The sequence below is a fragment of the Mytilus trossulus genome, chromosome 13 (genome assembly GCF_036588685.1).
Source record: "Mytilus trossulus isolate FHL-02 chromosome 13, PNRI_Mtr1.1.1.hap1, whole genome shotgun sequence".
NCBI classification, from domain to species: Eukaryota; Metazoa; Mollusca; class Bivalvia; order Mytilida; family Mytilidae; genus Mytilus; species Mytilus trossulus.
Genome location: NC_086385.1, coordinates 18,275,314 through 18,299,757, shown reverse-complemented (window position 1 = coordinate 18,299,757; position 24,444 = coordinate 18,275,314). Strand labels below are relative to the sequence as shown.

The 24,444-nt window shown below is 32.8% G+C and overlaps 1 protein-coding gene and 1 long non-coding RNA gene across 2 annotated transcripts; one reads left to right on the top strand and one right to left on the bottom strand.

The window, feature by feature from the left end:
- The first annotated feature begins 11,150 nt into the window (after positions 1–11,150).
- On the top strand, positions 11,151–15,570 carry LOC134694036 (titin-like). The gene is made up of 2 exons (XM_063555037.1): positions 11,151–11,831; positions 14,057–15,570. Exons 1-2 carry the CDS (start codon positions 11,714–11,716, stop codon positions 15,217–15,219), a joined length of 1,281 nt encoding a protein of 426 aa, XP_063411107.1. The 5' UTR covers positions 11,151–11,713; the 3' UTR covers positions 15,220–15,570.
- Positions 15,571–21,485: 5,915 nt separating this feature from the next.
- Positions 21,486–23,324, bottom strand: LOC134694039 (uncharacterized). The gene is made up of 3 exons (XR_010102550.1): positions 22,777–23,324; positions 22,084–22,189; positions 21,486–21,852 (listed from the first exon to the last, which is right to left on the bottom strand). It is a non-coding gene; the product is annotated as an uncharacterized LOC134694039 (long non-coding RNA).
- Positions 23,325–24,444: the final 1,120 nt, after the last annotated feature.

The window sequence follows — 24,444 nt, the reverse complement described above, 5'->3', positions numbered from 1 at the left end:
AAAGTGAAAAATCACAGATGTAAGAACTGTTTAGATAAACTCTTAAAAGGCATTATATATCGACTGAGTAATAAAGGATTTGGTAGGAACCCAACATGAACAAATACAACGGATGACTTATGTCTGTTTTATCTTACTTTTGATAAAACTTTGCTTTATTTGCTCATGAAAGAAATGTGCTTTGTCCTACACCCATTTTATTCGGTACATGTTTTGTATACAGAAAATTTAAAAGAGACCAAGAAATGTGAAAGTGATGTGTGTCTTACTTTGATGTCATTGATAAATGTGTCCATACATAATAGTCTATTATAGGTTAGTCAGATAGTCCTCAGGAAACCAGCAGTTTCTCTTTACATTGCCCAGTCCAAATTTCCCCGACCATCATCCCAGATGGCCTCTATCATAACAACCTACCTATTGTATTTATTGTGAACTTGTTCTCTTCCTGAATATGCATGAAATATTTACCACTGGACGTTAAGTAACCAACAATCAATCAATCTTTACATTGTCCTTATTATTATTTTAAGATAGCTAGTTTATTAGCACTAAGGATAGAACTACATTTGAATAGTGCATTGTCTAACATAGATATATCCAGTGCACTCCCCTATCTTGAGATACACAAACCTTTTAACTAGCCCTTATGTACTCTTAATGACAAGTAGTATTTTATAGCTTTTAAGTATAGTTGAAGATGTAAACAAAATATATATATTTACTTTGATATCAGTTCAATGTTTTTAAAGCAGCAATTTTAAACCAAATGGGATGGTGTACCAATGTAATGTGTTCTATTAAAACAATAAAAAAATAGTACATATCTGACATAATAACTATAAAATGCTTTATTGGTTAATCAGAAGTTTATAGATTGCTCTTTAAACCAAATGTTTGGTATTACATGGTAAACCAAATATACATAGGTATGGCATGGTTTGCCTGTGAAATGAACAAAAAAAAAAACAATACAAGGGGTTTAAAAATACAATTGAAAATTCATTATCGTACAGATGATTACATTAATCTAGAGGTTTGTGAGTAAAACATGACTTTGTATAATTAATATAAGTTTAACATGAACGTTTAAGAGCGGCATCAATGATCAGGACAAAAAAAAATGTTCAGTTTTCACATTTAAGTTTGTTTTTATTGCGGTTGTTAAGAAGGGTGTTAGGTTTTTTTTTTAAATTTGAAACCAACATCTAGGTAGTAGACAATATACGTGTGACATGTGGAGATAGGTACATAAAATAACATAGAAACTTAAATGTAAATTTTGAACCTTAGAACGAACTACAACTACAAAAAAGGTGTTGGATAGTCAAATGATTCAGGTAACTCATCTACAATCAATAGCCGGTACACACTGAGGTGAATTCAAACACGCTCTTGGCAAGTGCGTTGGACTTGAATGGTTATATCTATAAAAAAAAACTTTCAGTTTTCCTTAAGAAAAAATGGGCGTTAAATACCAACAATTCATCAATCAATCAATCTTCAACAAAAATAACACAGGTTACCTCAAACTATTGGTGTGCATTATCACTGATTAAGATTCAGGGTTAAATAAAAACTACAGTGGAAAAAGATACTTGAAAAAGTTCAAATGGTTGTGGTTTGTCTTTTTTTTTGGTTGACACCGAGTGCTTTTCCCCACATTTAAGACATTGTCAGGAAATCGAAGTCGCCGTTGGAAATGTAATCAGTTAGTGTTAATTTCAATAAATAACAAAATTTCGGAAATGTGACGTCCATGTCTGCATGACTGACCACAATTATGTCCAAACGGAAACAAACAACGTGACAAGAAAAAGAAAAACATGCTGTGAATATGTATACAAAGATAACCTCGTTATAGAGTAATAGACTATAGACTAAATTAACCCTTCGACAAGATTGTACGGCCCTATAGAACAGTGATAATTATATATACATAGATATAAATATTACGCAAGTACTTTGTTTATACGGACCGAAACTACTAAAGAATTACATGTAATTTTGTAAAGGTGGATTACGTTTTTTTTACTCGTGTATTCTAGCCACCAGAAAACTCATCCGACGACGTTAGAAAATAACTTAACTCCTTGCCTTAACAATTTTAGCATAGGCAAATAAGGCAATGGTCATAGTACGGTCACTACCTCAAAATTACATTTTTTTCGAACTCAAAGAGCCAAAAGGGGGAGGGGGCTGCCCTCTTTTTCGGAAGAAAAATAGTGGACTATGTAGGGAACCACTGAAGCATGACAGGAGCAAACACCATCTTAGGCAGTTAGTGTCCCCTGCCTTTTTAAATTTCTGGATCCTCCACGGAGTCCAGATAATGAAGTTTGGACGATTTACAGTTTGAATAAGAGATCTATAAAACGAAATTTGCATTATTTATCCTGGCAGTGTTAATTTCTCAGACTATTATACTATTTTGGTTACTTGTGTCGTTTGGGTTGCTATGTCATAAATGTTTACCCAATGTTTCGTTTCATTCAAATGGAAAGCCATTCTGTTTGCACCTAAATGACCTAAGTTGTGTTAGTATATGTCCCAATATAGTGCGGCAACAATAAAACGTATTTTTGGAATGAAATAGTTATCAAAGGTACCAGGATTACATATAAGCATTGAATCTTTTGTTTTGTGTGTACTGTTTTCAAGTGTAGTTTGTTTTTTCGTTCCTTTCGACCATAGTATTGTATGGTTTTCCTTCATCTATAAAACTGATTGATTGTATGCAAGGTATAGTGTACTTTCTTCAATTATCATCTTGATATATAAAAAAGAAAAACGTCATTAAGCGACGGTAAAGGGATGCATATACGTCCGCCTTTGTCGCATTAACGCACCAAACAATGTTTAAATGTAGGAGGTTGTTGTGCGTTAAACTATAAAACGATAATTGTTTATGATTATTGCCCTTTATGATGGGTATTACAGGGTCAATCGGAACTGTTCAGATATTGGGTACTGGGTCATATTTTAATTCATGTTTACCTCAGTTTATGAGTTTATGACGTCTTTGTACAGGTGTCTATCAATCCAATACACAATTACGTCACTTTCATTTATTACCTTATTTTGTCTACATCATAACAATTCACGTCAACATTATAAACTGACCAGTGGTCATCGTACTCTGTAGTACTATCGTGATTTATAGAAGATTGCACTTGACCGAAATTTCGATTCGATAAGCAAATATATACTCGTCACAACAACTATACATCCACAATTAACGCTCCCACAATTATGGGCCTTCTAAGTTACTAATGGGCGTGAATTAAATTTTATACACATTTTTATATAAACATGTTCCTTTTTACGGAAAAAAAAGGTAATGAAATTTGCCATCGTCGACTGATATTGAATTGCCATGCGTATCACGACTGTGGAGCAGGAACATTTTACCTTTCCGGAGCAGAATTTCTGGTAAAAGGACTTGGAATACATGATGGAGATTTTTTTTATAGCTTCAAAGTTGTTTTCCTAGTTTTTACACATAAAACAGTGTGATTGGTATTGAGAAGAGAAGTACATCATTAATTAGGATTTGTCTCTTCTTACTGCCGTGTTATCACTGAGCTATCCTTCCCTTACATGAATTGCAAACTAAATATAAAAAAGAAGAAGTGGTATGATTGCCAATGAGACAACTCTCCAGAAGAGACCAGAATGACACAGACATTAACAACTATAGGTCACTGTACGACCTTCAACAATGAGCAAAGCCCATACCGCATAGTCACTCTTTTTTAAATAACAACAACAGAAACAGTTTGTTTACTACATCCTGCAGCTGATCACTGATTATTTGATAGCATGTATTGATAGGTTCAAGCAAAAACGCCATAACAAAATCTCTTTTTCATGCTTTCCCCTCGTTATTATGCAATAATATTTTATCGCCCAAAGCCCTTCTTCTTCAACAGTAACCAAGATCAGTGGCAGTACTCAGACTCAGTATGGTAACAAGACAGGCCAAGCATTTAGAGACCATAATCCCATAGTGATAACAAGCGTATCCCTTGATATACTGAATAACATACTCATTGTGTTGCCATTAGAAACAATTTTCTGCGAAACTTCAAATATACTACCATGGGAGATACCGAATGGTTTATATTTTCGACGTTCTTCCAATTATTATATTTCGTGTATATTGTCATCAAGGATTCTGCAAATTGAAATATTATACGTTCCCTTTTATTCACTCTAGAAACCACAAACACCATATGCCGTAACTTGGTTGGAGAAATTCGTTTACCTTTTTGTGGGATTCGAACATTGCCGGACATCCAATGTTTGGATGATACGTGCAGTGTCATCTTGGGAGATTATACTACGAATATGTTGCCATATTTTGCTGATTTTTTCATGTGTATTTTGTGTGGTTAGGTGGATTTTTTTTCAAATGCTGCAAATTACAAAGGCTGGCCTGGTAAAACAATGCGCCAGATGTATAAATACGCATCCAGGTTTGGTCGGAGCGGGGACGTTTTTTGCACGTAAAAGAACTAACCCTTTTACTATAAAAGTATGTGACCATGCTTTCTATGATATACCCTATGTCCTCTATATATGTCCTTCCATATACAGAATAATGAGATGCAGTGTAAACACGATAAGGTGGTCGATAAAAGAGGACTTATGAGAACGGACAGTTGAAAATCCAAACATGATGATGAGACGATTTGAAAGCTTATCGTTTATCTCTCATTTGTTTGTCCTTGTCAGGTGTGTGTTTACCGTACACACAGTTACATCATCTTATTTACTATGTCCAGGATGTAAACACTTCTAGGGGGTCATTAAAATAAATTTGACCAACGGTCAACATATTTAGATTGTGGTCATTTATATTCTGTTGACATAACGGAGACGAAAGAATTATGGTGATACCTTGTGCCAGCCGAGGTTGATGACCTTCGCTGCCCGTATCATCTTACTACGGTTGTTTTTCATCTTAATATCAATTGACTTTACGTAGCTTAAAATGTTTGGTAATTCCTTGCTCACAACAGGATGGTTATTCATTGCACACAGCAGATGTTGGCGGTTTTTTTTTATCTGTACTGTTGTTTGCCTTTTTGTCGTTTTTTTAGTTTCATTTTGCAATAGCATTATATTGCTGGTTTTGGTTTTGAGTTTGAATATTCTTTTGGTATCTTTTGCTGGTAAACAACATTGACGTATTATGTATAAGTCTGTGAAAATTTGGTTTGACAACGGTTTGACCATGGTTTGACTTAACTACAATCGATCAGGGAGAGGAATGCCGACAAGCACAACTCATACTTTTATATGGAAGAGGTTGAGGTGCATTTTAATTTTACTTATCTTTTGGAAATTGTGATTTGAAATGGTTCCAAAAATTAAATTTTTAATTGAAAACAAAATATTTCTGCTCATAAGCACTTGAATAATATCCAATACATAATTCAGTAAGCCAGCATGCCAGCATGCCTTGTATGAAATGGGGCCCCAAGTTCATTTTATGATATGATAAGGTCAACAATCTTTGTCGATTGATAGCATGAATACGTTTCACTAAAACTATTCAAAGACGAATTCAAAACGTAATTGAAAACCGATTGTTATGCATTTTTTATTTCAAAATGCTTTTTGTTACTTCTCGCACATGTGACAGTTAGTCAATAATATGAAAGATTTTTTTTTTTTAGAGAGTCGGACCATTAAAATGAAACTTAAAACTTGGACATCTGTTTACAGTGTGGCTTAAATAAAAATATCGTTATTCAATAGTGATCTAAACCAGGGCATCTGTAAATGTCAACAAACCAAAACTATTTAATTTTGTACGCTTGAAATTAAAACCAATGCTTAATTAGCCTGCATCATTGTTATTGTGGTATCAGTTTATTGTAGAAATATATGTAGTAACTAATTATAGTATGTTTATATACAATTCCGACATACTATATTCATATTGTTAACATCTGTTGGAGATTTCCACGGAATGCTATTTAACTTGCCCTTGAGCCAGAAGTTTAATTAATTACTGTCAAATACGTAGGGTGATAAGCAAGAAGATGCGGTCATTACACCATATAAATAGTACAATCATCTTTATCTACTCCTTCACAGATGTGAAGCATCAGTTTATAGGATTTTTCAAGCATCGTCGAGTAATCTCTCTCTTCTTGTTCTGTACGAGCCTAGAATACGAAATAGTCCTCATGGTCCAAACTAGGTTTCTACCAAATTTTATGCTTTTAGCACAAAGTGCACAATTATTCACCTATCTGCTGGACTATCAATAGGATTTCGGTGTAATGTAAGTTAAAGGGAGACCCTCGTAACTTATGCTTTATGCAACTCATTTATGGTGACACTGGTCCGCTGAAGACTACATGCACAACATTTGCTCTGCTGATTAGACAATCTCATTTCACACTACTAGTATCTATGGAAAGTTAGCATCTCATGATTTATGAAATTCAGACACACAGTAAGGAGAGAACAACATATTTCCTTCATATTTCGTAGTTTCATTCCAATGATAATGGTTCATCTCCAATATGATCAGGTAAACTGTACTATTATGCATAACAGATACTTATTGAACCAGAAGTAACTATCGGCCTTTGATCTTCTGTCATAAAAATATATTGCTTCATTAAGCTTTGTAAACCAAACGATTTTGAACGGTTTGTCCAAATTAACTCGTAAACCGAAACAATGTTACATTGTTAAAGTTGACAAAATTGCAACAAATTACGTCCCAACTTAAACAAGACACCAATTTAACAAGGTTTAAACAGATTTATATGTTTCTTGCTATAGAAAGATCTTTATTAGATAACACGTATTTGACGAGTAACATATTGTCACACGACCCATGTAGAGGTAGCACCCATGTCTATATGGATGTTGTACTATATGAGAAGAGTCAACTATAGGCTATTCATTGTAATACTTCCCGTTGGTACGATTAAAATTGAGGGCAATAGTCATTTACTTAGTATACGAATTCAAACATATACACAAATACAGCTTACGTTTGTTTCGGTCCTTTATTGACTTGTATTTCAGGTTCCAAGGCTTTCTGATCATTCTTGGTTTCGTTTGTTACTGTCCTTTGTTGTATTTCAGTTTGCTAGGCAATTTTCTTATTTTTGGTTTCGATTGGTTCCTTGTCGTTCGTTACATTTCCTGTGTTCTAATCTTTCAGGTACCCGATGGGGAATGTGTTGTGTGCACTGGTTTTTTCCCTCTACTTCCTGTATTGCGACCTTGCCTGAGTATCTATAAACACTTTCACTCTTGTAAATTCAGAAATTGAGATAAAGTTTGATATTTTTTTTATTAATTCAGTAAAAAATGATAAATTAGCAAACAATGCATTGTATACTAAAAACACATGGGCATTCCAGAAGATATATAATCAGGCGGAAACCAGAATGATTCAGCAACTAATTTAACATAAAATACTACGAATAAACATTATTTTCGCAAGTCATGAAATTTCAGTTTAACTTAAAATCCTTTTTTTTCGTAATATATTTTGGAAAAGAGCCACTAGCTCCGTGGTGGAATCCTCCAACTCCCGACATGTAGCCATCGCAGAGGAGCAGAAATTTAAAATGGAGTTATACGAAATACCTCTTGAACTCCCAGACGACCGCTTTCATCCATGACTTCATTAAAAAATAATAGACAATATAAATAATCGTTCTTATGAGCAGGACACTTTGTGATTTTCAATTTTGAGATTGAAAACAGTAAGTAAAGAGCTGTTCGTCAATATGTGTGTGGATTTATCATTATGTCCTGGTATTTAAATGCAAGTATACTAAAATAAGGAGGTGTGGTATTATAGCTATTGAGACACCTGATCTACTTAGACCAAAAGAGGCATAAAACAACTAACAGTTCAACGTGCAGCTTCCAACTTGAGGCACAAAGAAGCATTTTGACTTCCTAAATTACACTACTTACAAGCAAACCCCACACCATACAATAACTTAGCTTTAAATGGCCTCCACATGACAAAATGAGAAACAATTAACAAGATAGAACAAACGTTTTTGTTTTCTGAACGAAAAAAAAAACACAACAAATACGGCAAACTGAAACTGATGACTACATATATACGTCTAAATCCCTTCCCTATGACAGTGCGATTATACCCTATTCCTTTCAGATTGTAGACTAGCCTATACATAAGTAAGTTGAGGTTTATACTATAGAACGATGATGTGCTGTTAAACTGAGGTGAAAGCTGTTTCCAATGGTGTTTAACTATGTTCGATTGAATCTTACACCTGAGATCACCCCCAGTTTTGGGTGGGTTCGTGTTTCTAAGTCTTTAGTTTTCTATGTTTTGTCTTGTGTACTATCATTTGTCTGTTTGCCTTTTTCGTTTTTAGCCATGGCATTTTCAAATTATTTTCAATCTATGAGTTTCACTTTGAATGTCCCTCTGATATCTTTCTCCCCTTTTACAATTGGTATGTGTGAAGTGATATCTTCTGAACTTGTTGGGAAAATCTAAAATACCAGTTAACAGGCATTAGTCATCGCCGAATTTTTCGTTGTCAGTTATTGTAATTGACATGTAGGATAATACCTATAGTACACTAGAAACATGCATATATATTTATATATACTGTTCCCAGAGTACACACATTTAGACCACACTGTAAACAAATAAGTTCACAACCACTATATAAGTTTTTGACAATACGAAAGTCTTGAATTTCATACATAATCGGCTTGGAAATATAAAATATAAAAAAAATCATGCTTTGCATTTATGTAACTTGTATCCAGAGGGTAGCGCACCAGTGTGAACAGTAGCTGTAACATATGACCCTAATGACAGTTATTGTCAAAATTATTTAATATCTTGTCAGTTAGTTAATTGCGTATGTGTAGTAATGTGGAATATATATCTTACATCAGCCGAGAAAACATCTGTTACGTTTAGACATCAGCTAAAGAGAAAAAAACTGAGATGAAACCGATGACAAGATAGTAAAAACACGAATTCATACTTGAACGTTTATTTATATTGATATAAGATAAATTTCGACATAATTATGTGATAATGATTCTGAAAGTAAAGCATGGAATCCTGGTTTACTGCTCTACTAAAAAAAAAAAGCATTTCGGTTAGGAGGCTAGCCTGGCATCCTGAACGAATATAATACTTCGTCGATAGGCTACTGTCGTGCCGGCGGATCCCTGGCTAGCCAGGCTACTGAATTCTACAAACAGTCAACTTTAATATTCGTTTGTAAAGAATGAGTTATGTCTAAGTGGTCTGTGATTATTACTATAGTAATCTCAGGTTACACCTATGTGCAGCCAGATAAAAAAAATCTATTGAAGACAGCATTTCCAATCAACATAAATTTCACTTAGTAATTAATTGACCAGACATGTGCTAAGCTGTGACATTATAGTAATTATTTGGTTAATTGGAGATAAATGACCAGAACCATTGCCCCAGTAGGATTACTATAACACTGGCTTGTAATTGTTCTAATGAAAGGAATCCATGCTGTGGCACGATCCCGTCATTTAATCACTTTTATCCGGCTTCAAAATTACAATTAAGATCAATTACTAATGGCAAGAACACAAAATCATCCAGTTTTAAGATTAAGATATCGATAAACATTTTTAAAACTTAATCTTAAATCACTATTTTTTATCAAAAAATACTGTTACTGTCTTAATTCTAAAAACAGTAAGGAATTGGTATCATTGTCCTTTTCATAAATGATAATCGAAGTCTAACGGAACTTCGTTAGCATCAGTCAAGTTGTATACCATATGTGTTGACATTGTGGCTGTTATCATTTTTGCCTCCATTTTCAAACCAAAGCACAACACGAATGAAAGCATATTTTAGTGAGTATACATATGGAGATGTGGTCCCTATATATTTTGTATGGCTATTACATCTAAAATTAAATTATAGAAAGTACAACTGAGAGGTGGCTAGCCTGCTAAAGGTAAATAAATCTGGCCATAGTGTTCATATAATCGGGAACACTTGTATAATATGTCAACAAGCTCCTATGAACAGACTATTTAATAGTATTGTTCAATGTTACATCAACAGAGATCAGATAAACTTGGTGATTGCATCATTTTATGATTGGGGTCATTACCGAACTAATATTTTCCAGACAAAATAAATGATGTGTAAAATATACCATGGCGATAAAAAAAAATATATACCAGTACTAAGCTGCATGGCAAATTACCAATTGTAAAAAAATACCAGCTCGAGTCTGAAAAATTATTTGGGATTTTTGGTTATAAATAAGGAAAATTAGATGATTATTACATGTTACATGACTTTGGCATTATATATGATATGGAGTGAGCAATGTCAACAAAATAGCTGTCAAAATTGAGCATCGTTTTGATAGTAATTTATACAATTGTAATTGTTTTTATTTTTCCATTTGATTTATTTACTTATGGTCACGTTAATTAGTATCACCCTCACTTTTAAAGCATTGATAATTAGCTTATATAGAAGCTCATCTACATCTGAATTCCTCATGTTGTATTTTCTGCTGTTAACATGATTATATTTTGCATATGCACCATATTTTTTTTAATAAAGGTTTTATTATACAAAAAGTACGGGTAAATGTTTGCTTCCAGTATAAATAGGTTTTGAAACTTTAAACGGTAAATAGTCTAATTTGGCAATTCTGTTAATTTATACAGGCAATACATACTGGGATATAATATTTCCATTTTCATTATAAATATATAAAAAAGAAGTTTTACTTTGTCGTATAAAAAAAGGGACACATCATCGATTTTTAAAAATACGCTGACTTTAAGATTTTCCTAAAATCTATTTTAAAAACCTTACACATGTACACAAGGTTAAGACATTTCATCAGCTAAGCATTTAAATGAAAAGAAAAGAAGACCATCTGTTTTGTATTTAAAGAAAATCAATTTCGAACGACTAACTAATTGTTAACAATGATTTACACTCGAATTTTTACTTATCAAATTAATCAATGACATATCTTTATAGTAAACATTAAATTTCCGGTCAACAAAATAGCCAGTAGCACATTTGAGGGCACTCGAAATTTGTCTTATCAATAAATGTTCAACGAAGCGCGAACACAAGCGTAAAGAAACCGCGTGTTAAAGGGACGTTTGTTTATTTCAGTTTGATCATTCGAGAAGGTAACACACATGTCGGAAATGCGTTTAGGAAGGGTTAACTAGTTAAAAAATCCGCTTTATTTTCCTGTTGTTGAACTTTTATTTTATGATAAATGAGTCACAGATTTTCATTGGTCAATCCTGGAAAATCCTGACATACTTAATGTGATAAGTGGATTGTATGTATGTACATGTGGTTTATTATAGTTGATATCATAACTAAATCCGTCGACGTATGAAAACAATGTGACTCATAGGATTTAAATATTTAACTTTGGAAATTATTGGAATTTAATATAAAGAATATTATTTCTAAAAAAAAAACATTGATTTTCTAGTGGAGTTTCAAGTAAGCAGCACATTCTCACGATTGTTGATTGGACAATTCAAAATATATACAGAAAGCTACACATTGGATTTTTGTGAATGGTTTTAAACCTGTGAAATGAACGAACATTAGTTAAAGAACATAGTGTTATAAAAAATATTCTTTTGTGTCACATTATTATATCAAGTTTAGAACGACAAACTAATTAATATGGGAGCTAATAATTCGCTTGCTGAAGATGATCCTAGAAGAAACTTCGATCATAAGGATAAATATACAACATCAGCCAAATACAGGCTTAGTTATCATGGAATTTCTAATGCTAAAGGTTAGTATTGTTACTTACATAGGTCTATATGAATTGTCATTTGTTGTATTCGTGTATGCATGTATTTTATTTGTTATGGTTTAATTTTGTAAAATATAATAATAATCTTTATTGTCATATAAACAAATTAAAACCATGTTTGTGACAAATTGAAAAAAAACATACACTCGTATATATGATATTTATATATAAATTAATTGTTGCAAAGAATAGTATAGTGACAATTATATTCAAATTATTCGTTCACAAGTCTATAACTTTATACTTATAGTTCAAAACAAGTCCAAATGAAAGACGAAAGCTTCGCATTGTTTGTCAGAACGTTCATTCATGTTTTCAGTTTAGAGAAAAAGTGTAAAACTATTTACATGATATAAGTTCATTATTTTAAAAGAAGACAAGTCCGAAACTACTAAAATACTACAATTACGAGCTATAACCTAAGATACAGCTAAAAAACATAAAAACATAAAATCAAAGATTGAATAATACGAATTCTCATAAAACCGTGGACATAATATGTATATACAATAGTCCATGCTTGAAAACGAAGTTGAACTTAAGAGATATAGGTGAATTTGTACATGTCATTTTCCATGTTTTTCTATATATACTTTTCATATTAGAATATGTGTCCTGACATTTTGTACATGTTGTATCTGGGAACAATATGTCAATATATATGTTCCTGATTGTATACCAAATTTCACCAAACGATCCCCTGGTATTTTCAGAGGGTTCAATGTACTTTTACAAAAAATGTATTTTAGAATGACACATTAAACATGTTAAAAAGAATTATTTTTCAACATATAATTATTTCTTTTTTTTAAAGGTTAGTTGCCTCGAATCCGTTGCCTCTGACAAATCTATATTTGGGAATTGTTCATGGCATAACAGTTGAATATAATCATGATAATATGCATTTTTCATAAAATATTTGTCACTTCAATTATTAATTGAGAATATTTACAACTTCGGAAAAAGTCCCTACTTTGATGGATAATTACTAATTTGGGAACAATTTGGTGGTCTGTGAACAAGCCTATGCACATTATGTAATATTGTAAAACAATCCGAAATGTTTTTTTTTGGTTAAAATACAATCTGCGTCTAGATAAATCTATAATTACATGGCTACAATGTTCATCAATCTACATAATTTATCAACAACTTGATGTAATAACACCCATTAGGTAAACATTTTAATCAAAAGATACAAAATTATTTTTGTCACATTGATAAAATGAAATCTGAAATTTCAGTGTTACGATTATATTACTGTTTTGTCACACAAACCCTTAGGGACTTCATTTTTTTTACATTATCAAGTTCTTGGTAATCATGACACGACATTTAATTTATGTTCCTATTCTTGTTTAAATTGCATCATGATTTATTAGTTTATTATACCTTGGCGGTATTGTGTTTTTCTTTCAAGAGTTTCAAGTTCAGGATATACAATGTTTTTCGCTAAGACATTGTGAGAACAATGCAGATTGGGGAACGAAATAACCGTTTTTAAAAAAAAACTTTCAATAAAACTGCATGTACACAACGTGCTAAAGAACATGTAACCATTTCAAATAATGTCAAATGTAAATGTTATCTGGTATACAATGTATATTTATACAAAAATAAATGTGAATTTCGAACGTAATGGGAACAAATCTTATCAGACTTGTGAACTTTACTTTGAACTGAACAATGAAACCGGGCCAGTTTTATTATTCTTCTTCTAATTTTACATTTATACATGTAGCATTAATACCGACCATTTTTAAAGTCATGGTTTTGTCACAGGTTCCCCTTTTTGAACTTTCTTTAAATTCATTATAGCTTCACCAGAGCCATGATGCATGGACCCCTGAAAGCAAGATCCGGATATGTATCTCTTGAGACCTCTGATATAAGCCATTAATACAAGATACGAATCTCTGCGAGTGCCTCTGGTATAATCATATACCAGAGATGTATCTCAGGGTACGTCAGGTACACAAAAACTGTATAAGCTTATACAAGAGCCGTCAGTACATTATGTCTCTTTTTAACAAACCTATGTTGATGATGACCATTGACAAAAGTCATATATTTAGAGGTCACATCTTGTCATGACATTGTAAACTTCTGTATAACACGACGTGGAATTAATACTCTCTTTACTGTTTATCATTTACATTACTAAATTTAACAACATCTAATAATTTCTTTTGATCTTTTTTTAGGTAAACCACCACCGCCAGAAGGGACACCATCATTAAGGAACATCACTCATAATTCACTAACAGTCGTCTGGTCACCACCTCAGGGTCAGAGAATAGACACAATTTTAGCCTATAGAGTGGAAATTTACAATGCGACAACAAGAAGGTGGAAAGTTGTCACAAGTTGTTGTCAAGGTAATTCATATGATGTCAAAGACTTAAAACCGGATTCTGAATATTGTCTTCGAATTCGAGCTGAAAATTTGTTTGGTTGGAGTAAGCCGAGTCAGTCAACTCATTTGGTGCGAACTCGATCTTTGCCTAACAGACGCTCCATGTTCGAACAGGAGGAGGCTAAAAACACTAAGCTAGTCCGTAGACATAGCTACCATATCAAAATCGAGGCTAATGTTGCCACCATGTTGTTCAATAAAACCGAAGAAAGTGGAAATTGCAATAATATTGGAACTTTCCCAATGCGAAGAAACGGAAGCACAAGAATGTCTCTTCCGATCCAAAGAAGAACCGTTGCTAGTTTGATTCCTGGATCTCGCCGTGAAAGCACGTGCAGTATTCGTGACACTCGCCGAAGGTCGGTAGAAGAATCATCGGTATGCACGGATGAAACGGACGAATCTTTAAAATCACTCAAATTGCATCGTATTTCCATGTCTACAGAAGAAGATTCATGTGCGAGGTCAACTTCATCGACGTCGATGTCGTCAATACCAGAATTGCAAGAAGAAGATTCGTTTGAACATTTAGAGTGTAAAAATAATAGAGAGGATTATTGGAGACAAAATTGGACATCGCCGATCCACGAAGTTAGCCATGATGATATTCTTACATCGCCATATTCTGACGACACTAAACTGTCAATGTTTTCACGATCTCCATTGCAAAGACAGTCCAATCATTTCAGTGACTATACAAAGACCAACAAACTTTCTCCGTACGACAATGATAGTGATTCTCAGATTTGGAAAGGAAAAGACGATGGACACTTAGACAATGAAAGCATATCTGATCTCCGGTCACTTAGGGATATACTGTGTTCAAATGACATGATGGTCAAAACTCTCAATGCGGACAATAACGGAAATTATTGCAATAAACTTTACAATAATGTTATACATGAAGTGGATGAGGAAAATGTGATGATGGACCGTGTCTCAACATTATAACCCATACTGTTGTATATAGTCATTGAAATAATTTGAGTCACAAATGGATTTCCGATGTTTACCATGTTTACCGATCTCATTTCAGCGACCTTCTTTCCATTTTTTCGAAGGTTTCGGGACCAAAGAAGGACTGCTCCGTTCAATAGAATTCTGCGTTTATATTTATTTTCCCTTTGCTATGCTAACCAAAGAAGGTTATTTATTTTTGTGGTGCAAATCGTGCAATTGATAGTCCCAATGTTTAACAATATAGCATTTCAAACTGCTTTACAAATATTTGTTATGATATATTTAACATGTTTAAATGAACATTATTTATTTTAATTATAAAAGACATTTTAAAGTTAACAAGTGTTTTATTCTCCACCTAGGCGTTTATTTATTCGTTGAAAGGAAGTAGCACTTCATATTTAGTATTGTTATCGCTGTGTACCTGTAAATTGTAGCTTTTCGCTGGGAAAATTACTAAGTGCACTAGTATTTGCCACAAAATTTGTTATACATTTAATGTTCATCCGAGATCACCCTAGGTTTTGGTGGAGTCCGTGTTGCTATCGTTTTCTCGATTTTGTTTTTTAGACTGCTGTTTTGTCTTTTGGTCGATTTTCTGGTGTTTGTGTTTTGTCATAACATTGTTGACTATCATTTTGGTTTATTCATTACTTCCGTCTAACAGATTTGATTTTCTATGCTTCAACCTGATCAGAATTCTGATCTGACATTTATATTAACTCGTGTGCTCGTATGTATAGGCTCATATGAGGATAACGAAATCACAGATCTATATTATAACTGGATTGATTTAGCATGTAATGTAAATATAAAGCAATTCAAATTATATATTTTCACTGTAAGCGATTCGTCACAAACAGATGGCCAACTTATCACCGATATAAACATTCACAACTGTTGTGATGGCCAACTTATCACCGATATAAACATTGACAACTGTTGTTACAGATCTTCCTGGTATCTGATCATCCCTATTAACTTAATGAAAAGGAAAATTTGATACACACACTTACAATCTTACGCCCGATGATGCTTATCTTTAAAACATCTGATTTCTATGTTTGATATAGTATACAAGAAATGCTAGACAATTCGGGTTAAGAACATCTAGCAAATGACACAAAAGTCCTAATGCATCCGATTAGGCATATCGATGTACAGATGCAAAGTCGACTTCAAAATGCATAAAACATTTTTTTTTCTTTTTTGTGTTTCATTGATGTACTGTTGAAGGTTAACACGTTTGCCCTAACCAAGCTTATAGTTTTCCAAATTGAGTCTTGATTTCTTGTCGATCGTCCCAGTCGAGAATAAGCTGCTTGATTTCTTTTGTTCAACATGCATTGTAACATGATGAAAATAGGGAAAACAGTAAAAACGTGGTACCGGCATAGATTACTACATCTATAGTAGTACACACGTAGAACGGAAAGTTAACATTATAATGTGAAGAAAAGAAGGAAGCATGGGCATACGTCAATGTGACAAGAACTAAATAAGAAAAAAAAGCATCTTGATGTCTTCAACTTCAATGTATGCACCACTTTCTGCACCACTTTCTGCACCACTTTCAAACGTAATTTGAATGTCATGTAATACATATTTCTTTCATAGTCTGAAACTCTATTAAACAATGCTCTACCAACAATAACTAATATCGTTTTCATGGTTAATAAAGCAGAAAAACTCAAATCATTGAGGTGAAATTTCAACCGAGTAAATAAATGTTCTATAACGCTAATTAATCACAAATTACTTAGGGTACAGCTAAATGTCCACAAAGCAATACCTACATAATAGGATAACCATTACACTTACTTTAGGTGAGAACCGTAAAATTGTATATTCTTATGTTCAATTACCTACTTTAAATGAGATTTCAAAGATTTGTTTAAATTCAGTCATTTAATCCTCGGTATTAAATTTTGGCATGTATTGTTTATTTACTTTCATTCAAAATGTTTGCTTCTTGTAAAAACATGAAATTTTACACATTTGATTCAATAAACCAAAGCAAATTCAATTAAGAGCCTTTTGTTGGTTCGCCAGATAAAAGAAATATTGGTGTTAAGTTAGCTCCCGGTTAAATTTGTGTAAAGTGAGCTCCTGGTAAAAGAAGGGAATAAACGCAGGAAGAAAAATATTGATTTCACGAAAACAAAGTTTCTCAATAAAATTAAGACTTGGGGTTTCCACAAATCAGGGTTCATATTATATATTTTAAAAGCTTAACTAGTTTATTCTAAATTTTAAATTATTTAGAATGATTCTTTGGTATTTGTCCGGAAAATCAAAACGAATATAATATATGTTCATAGGACTTGGGCACAAATTTTTGAAGTATAGTCGACAGAGAATAAAGTATACCCATTTATAAAAAAAAAAAAAACAATCAAAGGGGAGAAGAATGACGATTCATAAAATTTGGCACTATATATGTCCCTCTCTTTACTGAATATCAGAAAGCTGACATTACATCCGTCCTTCAGTTGAGCGAATATCAGAAGACTCGGTTTCTGTTTTTTTTTCTTTCTTGAGTTATCACAGTTTTCGTCCCTCTCTTTAATGTTCTACAGAAAAAATGTGATTTTGCAAAAAAAAACAATCGAAATTTAAGTCTGTAATTCAAACAGGAGCATGAGGAAGGTTGTATATCTAACTGGTCACCTTAGTCTTTCTTTTGATAGCGATTACCTATAACAGAGTTTTATAGAAGTACATCATACTGGCATAAATTCACATATCTCACCCATACATTTGTACAAATGTGACCTTTTGCGTGTTACTCAGATGGGGTTACAAGTTTTTGTGAAATTCTGCCTTCTTTATAACCCTTTGAAACTGGTATAATAGTAATAGTTTGGATAATATCTATAGATTTGAGCTGATATCATTGAGAGGTCAGGTGTAATTTTATCTAATATGACCCAGTAGTGTGAGACTGAATTTATATTTTAATGGGTATGATAGTCATCTATTTTTTCATATTAAAAAATACCACAAATGTAGACAGGGGCTGTTTTAAGGGATTCAAATATAGAGTTATATATATGTTTAAATTTGCTATGCAGGTTGTTTATTCACTCATGGACGAGAATTCGTACTAGTCTTGCTTAGTTGCCAGCCCCCCCCCCCCCCCCCCAAAAAAAAAAACAAAAAAACAACAACAACACAACACGTAACTCTTTTAAGTCCTTTCAATAAAATCACAATAAAAATCATTGTATTATTAACGATAAAGACTAACTATCTGCCCTTTGTTTACCCAATGTACTATAGGATATACAGAAAGATAATCTGTCTATAGGATAGCTAAGTTATTATAATCGGATTATTAGTCAGATTATTGATATTAAACTAAACAAAGACAAAAGAAATAATAAAAGGCAGTATAATGTCTCCCTATGATTCCGATATATACTGAATAACAGTAAATTTTCCAATAATGTGTAATACCGTATTATTGTATTATTATCATCTTATAGGTATTAAAGTTGTGAATCCACTCCAAATAGAGGAGTTGCGAAGGAATAAAGCACAATGCAATTTACACTAGAACATGCTGAGAAGGTTTGCTTTCGACTTTTGTCATGTTTGTGTTGGAATGTCTCTTTGGTATCATTTGCGTCTCTTTAACAGAACCTGATACATAAGACACATGTCCCATTAGGTCATTTCATGAGCGAAATCAAAACGGGAATGTGTAAAAAGCTTAAATCGATCACCGTGATAACAATACAAGATTGTATTCTAGTTAACCTTTTTTGTGTTTAAAAGTGTGAATCCCCCATAAAATGGAGGTGCCAAGAAGGAATAAAAGTACTCTGTAGTTTCCACAAGATTATGCCCAGAAAAGGGGGGAATTAAAATCACATTATGAATGAATTTCCATTATGGACATTTCTAAGTCTTGCAAATGCATGGACACTCGCGTGTTTGATGACGTCTGCTTGGAAGCTATCATTAATCTCAATGGCTTCATTAAATCTTGCTTAATATAAAGTTTTCGAGACATGATCTAATTTAAAGGAAACAGATGGCATTTCCACAAAAATTAATGACATGCTTTTATGTTTTGCAATTCATCCTAATTGGAATTCGCTGCTTCGAGTGCTTAATTTCTTTTCCGTCATAATTTTGGCCAAGAATTTCCTTTGTTTGCTTCAGTGTCTTTGTTCTGGGCGATTCGAGTATTGACAATTCCAAGATCAGATGTATCGGACAACTTTATCAAATGAAGTCGACGAAGAAGCTGCGTAAAGTTAAACTATCTCAAAATTGTCACATAAAGATAAGAATGCAAACATGGGAGGTTTTGTGGTAGTTCTTTTCTATATAAAAGAATCAAATAAAAAAGCTTATCCCCATTTTAAGAAATAAAAACACTTGTGTCATCCGATCTGTTACGAAGAACAATTCTTCTACAAACACACACTTACTGTTTTATTTCATTTTACCGGATATAGCAGTAAAACAATATTGTGATAAGATAAAGCTGCATGTCGGCGGATCAGACTAGTACTACAAAGATGTAACATGTAAATGTCATAAGAATAAACCCTGCTTTATAAAACAAATAATAGAAGTTACTGCCACCCTAGTGTTTTAAATATTAATGACAACTTTATTCAATATAGCACTATATGGCAGCTATAATAGATTAAATGCATTATAAGGGATGGATCGCCAATGCTTATATCGGTATCTAAGCTTGACACATGCATGAACGTGGGTCGCCTTTTTGGTTTATAGCTCTGCATCCTAGGCCTTTTTATAAGCTTTGGATTTTTCAAATATTTTGGCCTCGAGCTTCATTGATTGTCGAAATGGGCATCTGGTGCAGAAAAATTGGTACCGTTTATGTTATCAGTGACTAATATTTTACCCAAAGACGGATGAAAAATCTTATGATGTCAGTCTTATATAGATATAGGAAGATGTGGTGTGAGTGCCAATGAGACAACTCTCCATCCAAATAACAATTTAAAAGGTAAACCATTATAGGTTAAAGTACGGCCTTCAACACGGAGCTGCTTGAATCAGTAATCAAAATACCGTCACATCCGCATATAGTTGTGTTACTGTACTTTTGACTTTTATCTCATGTGAATCGCGCTTACACGATTCAAAGCCTAGCAGCAGTCATTTACTCCTGCTCCTCTAATGCCGTGTTTTCGGAACAGCAATATCAATATAAATGTCTTTGGTTTGCACCGAACCTAGATCGAACTTGTGAATTTTTGCTACCAATGAGAGCATGCTATTACACAGCTATAGTTTCCAAACGGAGGAATGTTTGTCTTATAGTTATGATGTTTTGTTTGCTCTTCTTTCCTTCATGTGTTTGGATGCCTTTATACAAATTTTCTTGCTTAATTTGGCGTTGAAAATTATTGTTGCCAATTCAGTTTGCCAAGTTTATTTAAGATAACATTCCCTTAGATTTTCTAACAGATTTACAGTTAATATATTTTCAAATATAGAACGAGTGATCAAAACGTGGAAGTCATATACATTTGTTAAATGAGTAACTTCAATTACAATTATTAAACTTTTCACCTTTTATGACATATCTTCGAAACAACGACGGAATGTCAATACATTTTTGTACAACCATTTCCATTTCTATAATATAGAATATAGCTACTATATTTATGTCTTAATAGAAACACAGCGAACATGATAAGTACACATTTCAACATTGGCAAATTATATTTACCAAACAAATTGGATTTTCACTTCGATGCTAAAAGATACACTGTAAATCTAAGTGTTAATAAATAGAACACTGCTTGAACGCTTTTTTGTAACACTTTTTGAACGTGTAATGGTGTTCCAAATGTTTACACTAGTGTTCATCAATTGAATGTGTGGTGTTCAGTTTTTAATGCCTTTGTGTTTCATTTTTGAACACTTGATGTTAAAGACCTTAACATTAGTGTTCAACGATTTAACGTGTCCGAATGTTCAAAATCTTAATACGTTGACGCGTTCAACAGCCATGTAACACTTTTTGAACACACCGAACATGTTCAAAACCCAAAATGTTAAGATTCAGAACACCAGACGTTAACATTCAGAACAGTTGACATAGGTGTTCAAATTGATGGTGTTCAAAAGTACTAAACTTAATTAAACTGTTATAAAAACTATATTGAATCAGGCAAAATGCAACAATAAAACATATTTTAACAAGTAATTCTTTATATAATCAAATGAGCATAATAATTATATGTAAGAAAAGTGCACAAGAATACCTTATTATATCACAAGTAACAGTCAATGAAATCACATACATAATGTTTTTAAACAGACTTAAATATATCACAAATAATTATTTTCTTCTACATGACAAAATATAGTTGCTACATCATGTGTATCCTAACCAAAAAAGCATGTCAATGTGATAAGTAGATAGTTTATGATATAGATATTTGTCACAATGAAAGTTTAAAAGTATGCAAATTCCAACAGTTCTTGTACGATCACACACAATATACGCTCAACTTTTCAGTGCATCTTCACTTAAAGCTATCAACTGGGTGGCATTTTTTATGTGTTATCATCAACTTCCAATATCAAAATCCTCCACAACAAGTAATGTCTATGAGCCTATATATCCTGCAAAATAAAAGTTAAAATTAATAGAAGAGAGTTTTTCATAAAGCATCAAATTATGCAATAGTTGTGCTTTAATTTCGATATATACTATAGAGTACAAATTGATATTCTGTGGCAGCGAATTGCAAGTTTTGACATTATAAATTACATAAGTCGATTTCTTGACCTAAGGTATACAGATATAGAAAGGATACACCTACATAAGCTATTAATATACATATATTGTCATACCTTTATGACATCTTTCTTTTTTCCAGCACTTTATAGCATGCAGAAATGACCTTCGTGGGCTTATTGGCTACCGGTTTCTAATTCAAACATTCCAATCTAACGATTCCTGCAAATAAAAAAAATGCATTTTCTAAGTCAAAAATGGTGTTCCATATGTTTACACTAGTGTTCATCAATTGAATATGTGGTGTTTAGTTTTTATTGCCTTTGTGTTTCATTTTTGAACGCTTGCTGTTAGAGTTCTTAACACTTAGTGTTCATCAATTGAATGTGTGGTGTTCATTTTTTAATGCCTTTGTGTTTCATTTTTGAACGCTTGATGTTAGAATTCTTAACACTTAGTGTTCATTAATTGAATGTGTGGTGTTCATTTTTTAATGCCTTTGTGTTTCATTTTTGAACACTTGATGTTAGAGTTCTTAACACTTAGTGTTCAGCTAATATACGTGTCAATCTATTCTGTATTTAAACAGACAGACGATAACAGACTGATTATTTATCAGTTTAGAAAATCACCAGAACAAAGCTTACAGTTATTTACGTTAAATACTGTTCTTTAATTCGTCTTTTATGTTGAATATTGAAAATTTGGATATAACAGTTATAAATATTTGACAAATATATATCTGACATGAGAAAATGACAAGGAAGCCATCGAACTACCTATGGAGATTATCCTAACTTGTTACTCACTTCTTTCGTGTTCATGTGAGATAGAAGTCCCTTCTCCAGTGATCTTCCTTATATGTATCCATTCTTCGTTTAACCGCCTAAATTATCAGCCGATATCTGTTTCCGGTATTTGGTACCCTGGTATATATTTTTTAACGCGAGGTGTTCAAAATTTCTGCGATTTGAACACCGATTGAACATGTTATGTTAATAAACTGAACGGATCATGAAATAAGATAAACGTCGACATATTTTTATTACGATATTATCATAACAGGCCTCATTGATATGCATAATTATGTCACTTATAAGTAAAACTAGTAATAATAATAAAATAAGTTCATAAACTATACATATATGCCAGCTTGGAAGTTTAATATTTCACAATTACAAAATTATTTGTCAAAAATTCACAAGATCCTCATCCTGCATGTACATTCATATTTTCAAATGAATTTCTTTGTAAATTTGCCAATTAGAAGGATAGAAAATCGGACAAACAACTATCCTCTTTTTCAGATCAAAATTTGAACACCGGTGTACACTGTGTCTGAACACACATGTTAATATTTTTAAAACAAACGTTAAAACTTTGAACACGTCTCTAAGCATGAACATATGACGTTAAAATATTGAACAATCTGTGTACAAATTTTGAACGCGTCCGGACGCGGCAGGCGTCAGGTAGATTTACAGTGTAGACAGATTTATTAGTAACTAGTTCCTAGAAGAAATCTCGAGGGCTAAAAAAACGTTGGAGTTTGTTCACTTTGTAACAGAATTATTTCTAGTTTGTCAATCGATGCTGACTTAAAGGACGTAATATCTGAAGCTGATGGATACGTCTGATTTAATAAAAGAATCAAAAGTGAATATGAAGTGTGCGCAAAAAACTTTTCAGTTCATCAACTTTCAAATGAGGAAATTATTGCGTATCTTTCTTGATATATAAAACTTTATTCTTTTATAGTATATATTTGTTTTAATCAACGGTAGCTAAGAGTTAATCGGTTCAAATCTGAAACGCAATGCCTTTTGGAAAATATGATATGCTACGAAGCAATAAAACTGGTGCGTTCCATATTGTTGTCGCTGTGCTTAATGTTACTATAGTGATAATGTTCCTTGGTTACAGTTAACAGATCATATACATATAAAATTGAGAATGGAAATGGGTAATGTGTCAAAGAGACAACAACCCGATCGTAGAAAAAAACAACAGCAGAAGGTCACCAACAGGTATTCAATGTAGCGAGAAATTCCCACACCGGAAGCGTCCTTCAGCTGACCCCTAAACATGTATATAATAAACAGCAGTATCAGCAATGTTATACTTTTTTTACTCCTGCAAAGTCACTAATTTGTGGCGGTTACTTTTATAAGAGTCTCTCACAAATCTCAAGATACAGACCCGTAATAAATGCACGGTCCCTGCAATAGATTGATCATTTTCAATTGTATCGCTTGAGCAAAGGAATGCATGATGCTTCAATATACGATTAACTGGATCTCGAACTTTTTAACTGACTTTATACAAAAAAAAATCAGGCTGAAAAGATTGCCAGCCCCTTGCCTCACCCCCTCCCACCATACATGCGTTTTGATGATAAATTTATTGAAATATTTGCCCCAACCTTCCCCGACATCTTTTATTTTGACAAAAATTAACTTTATAGATATTAAGTTACA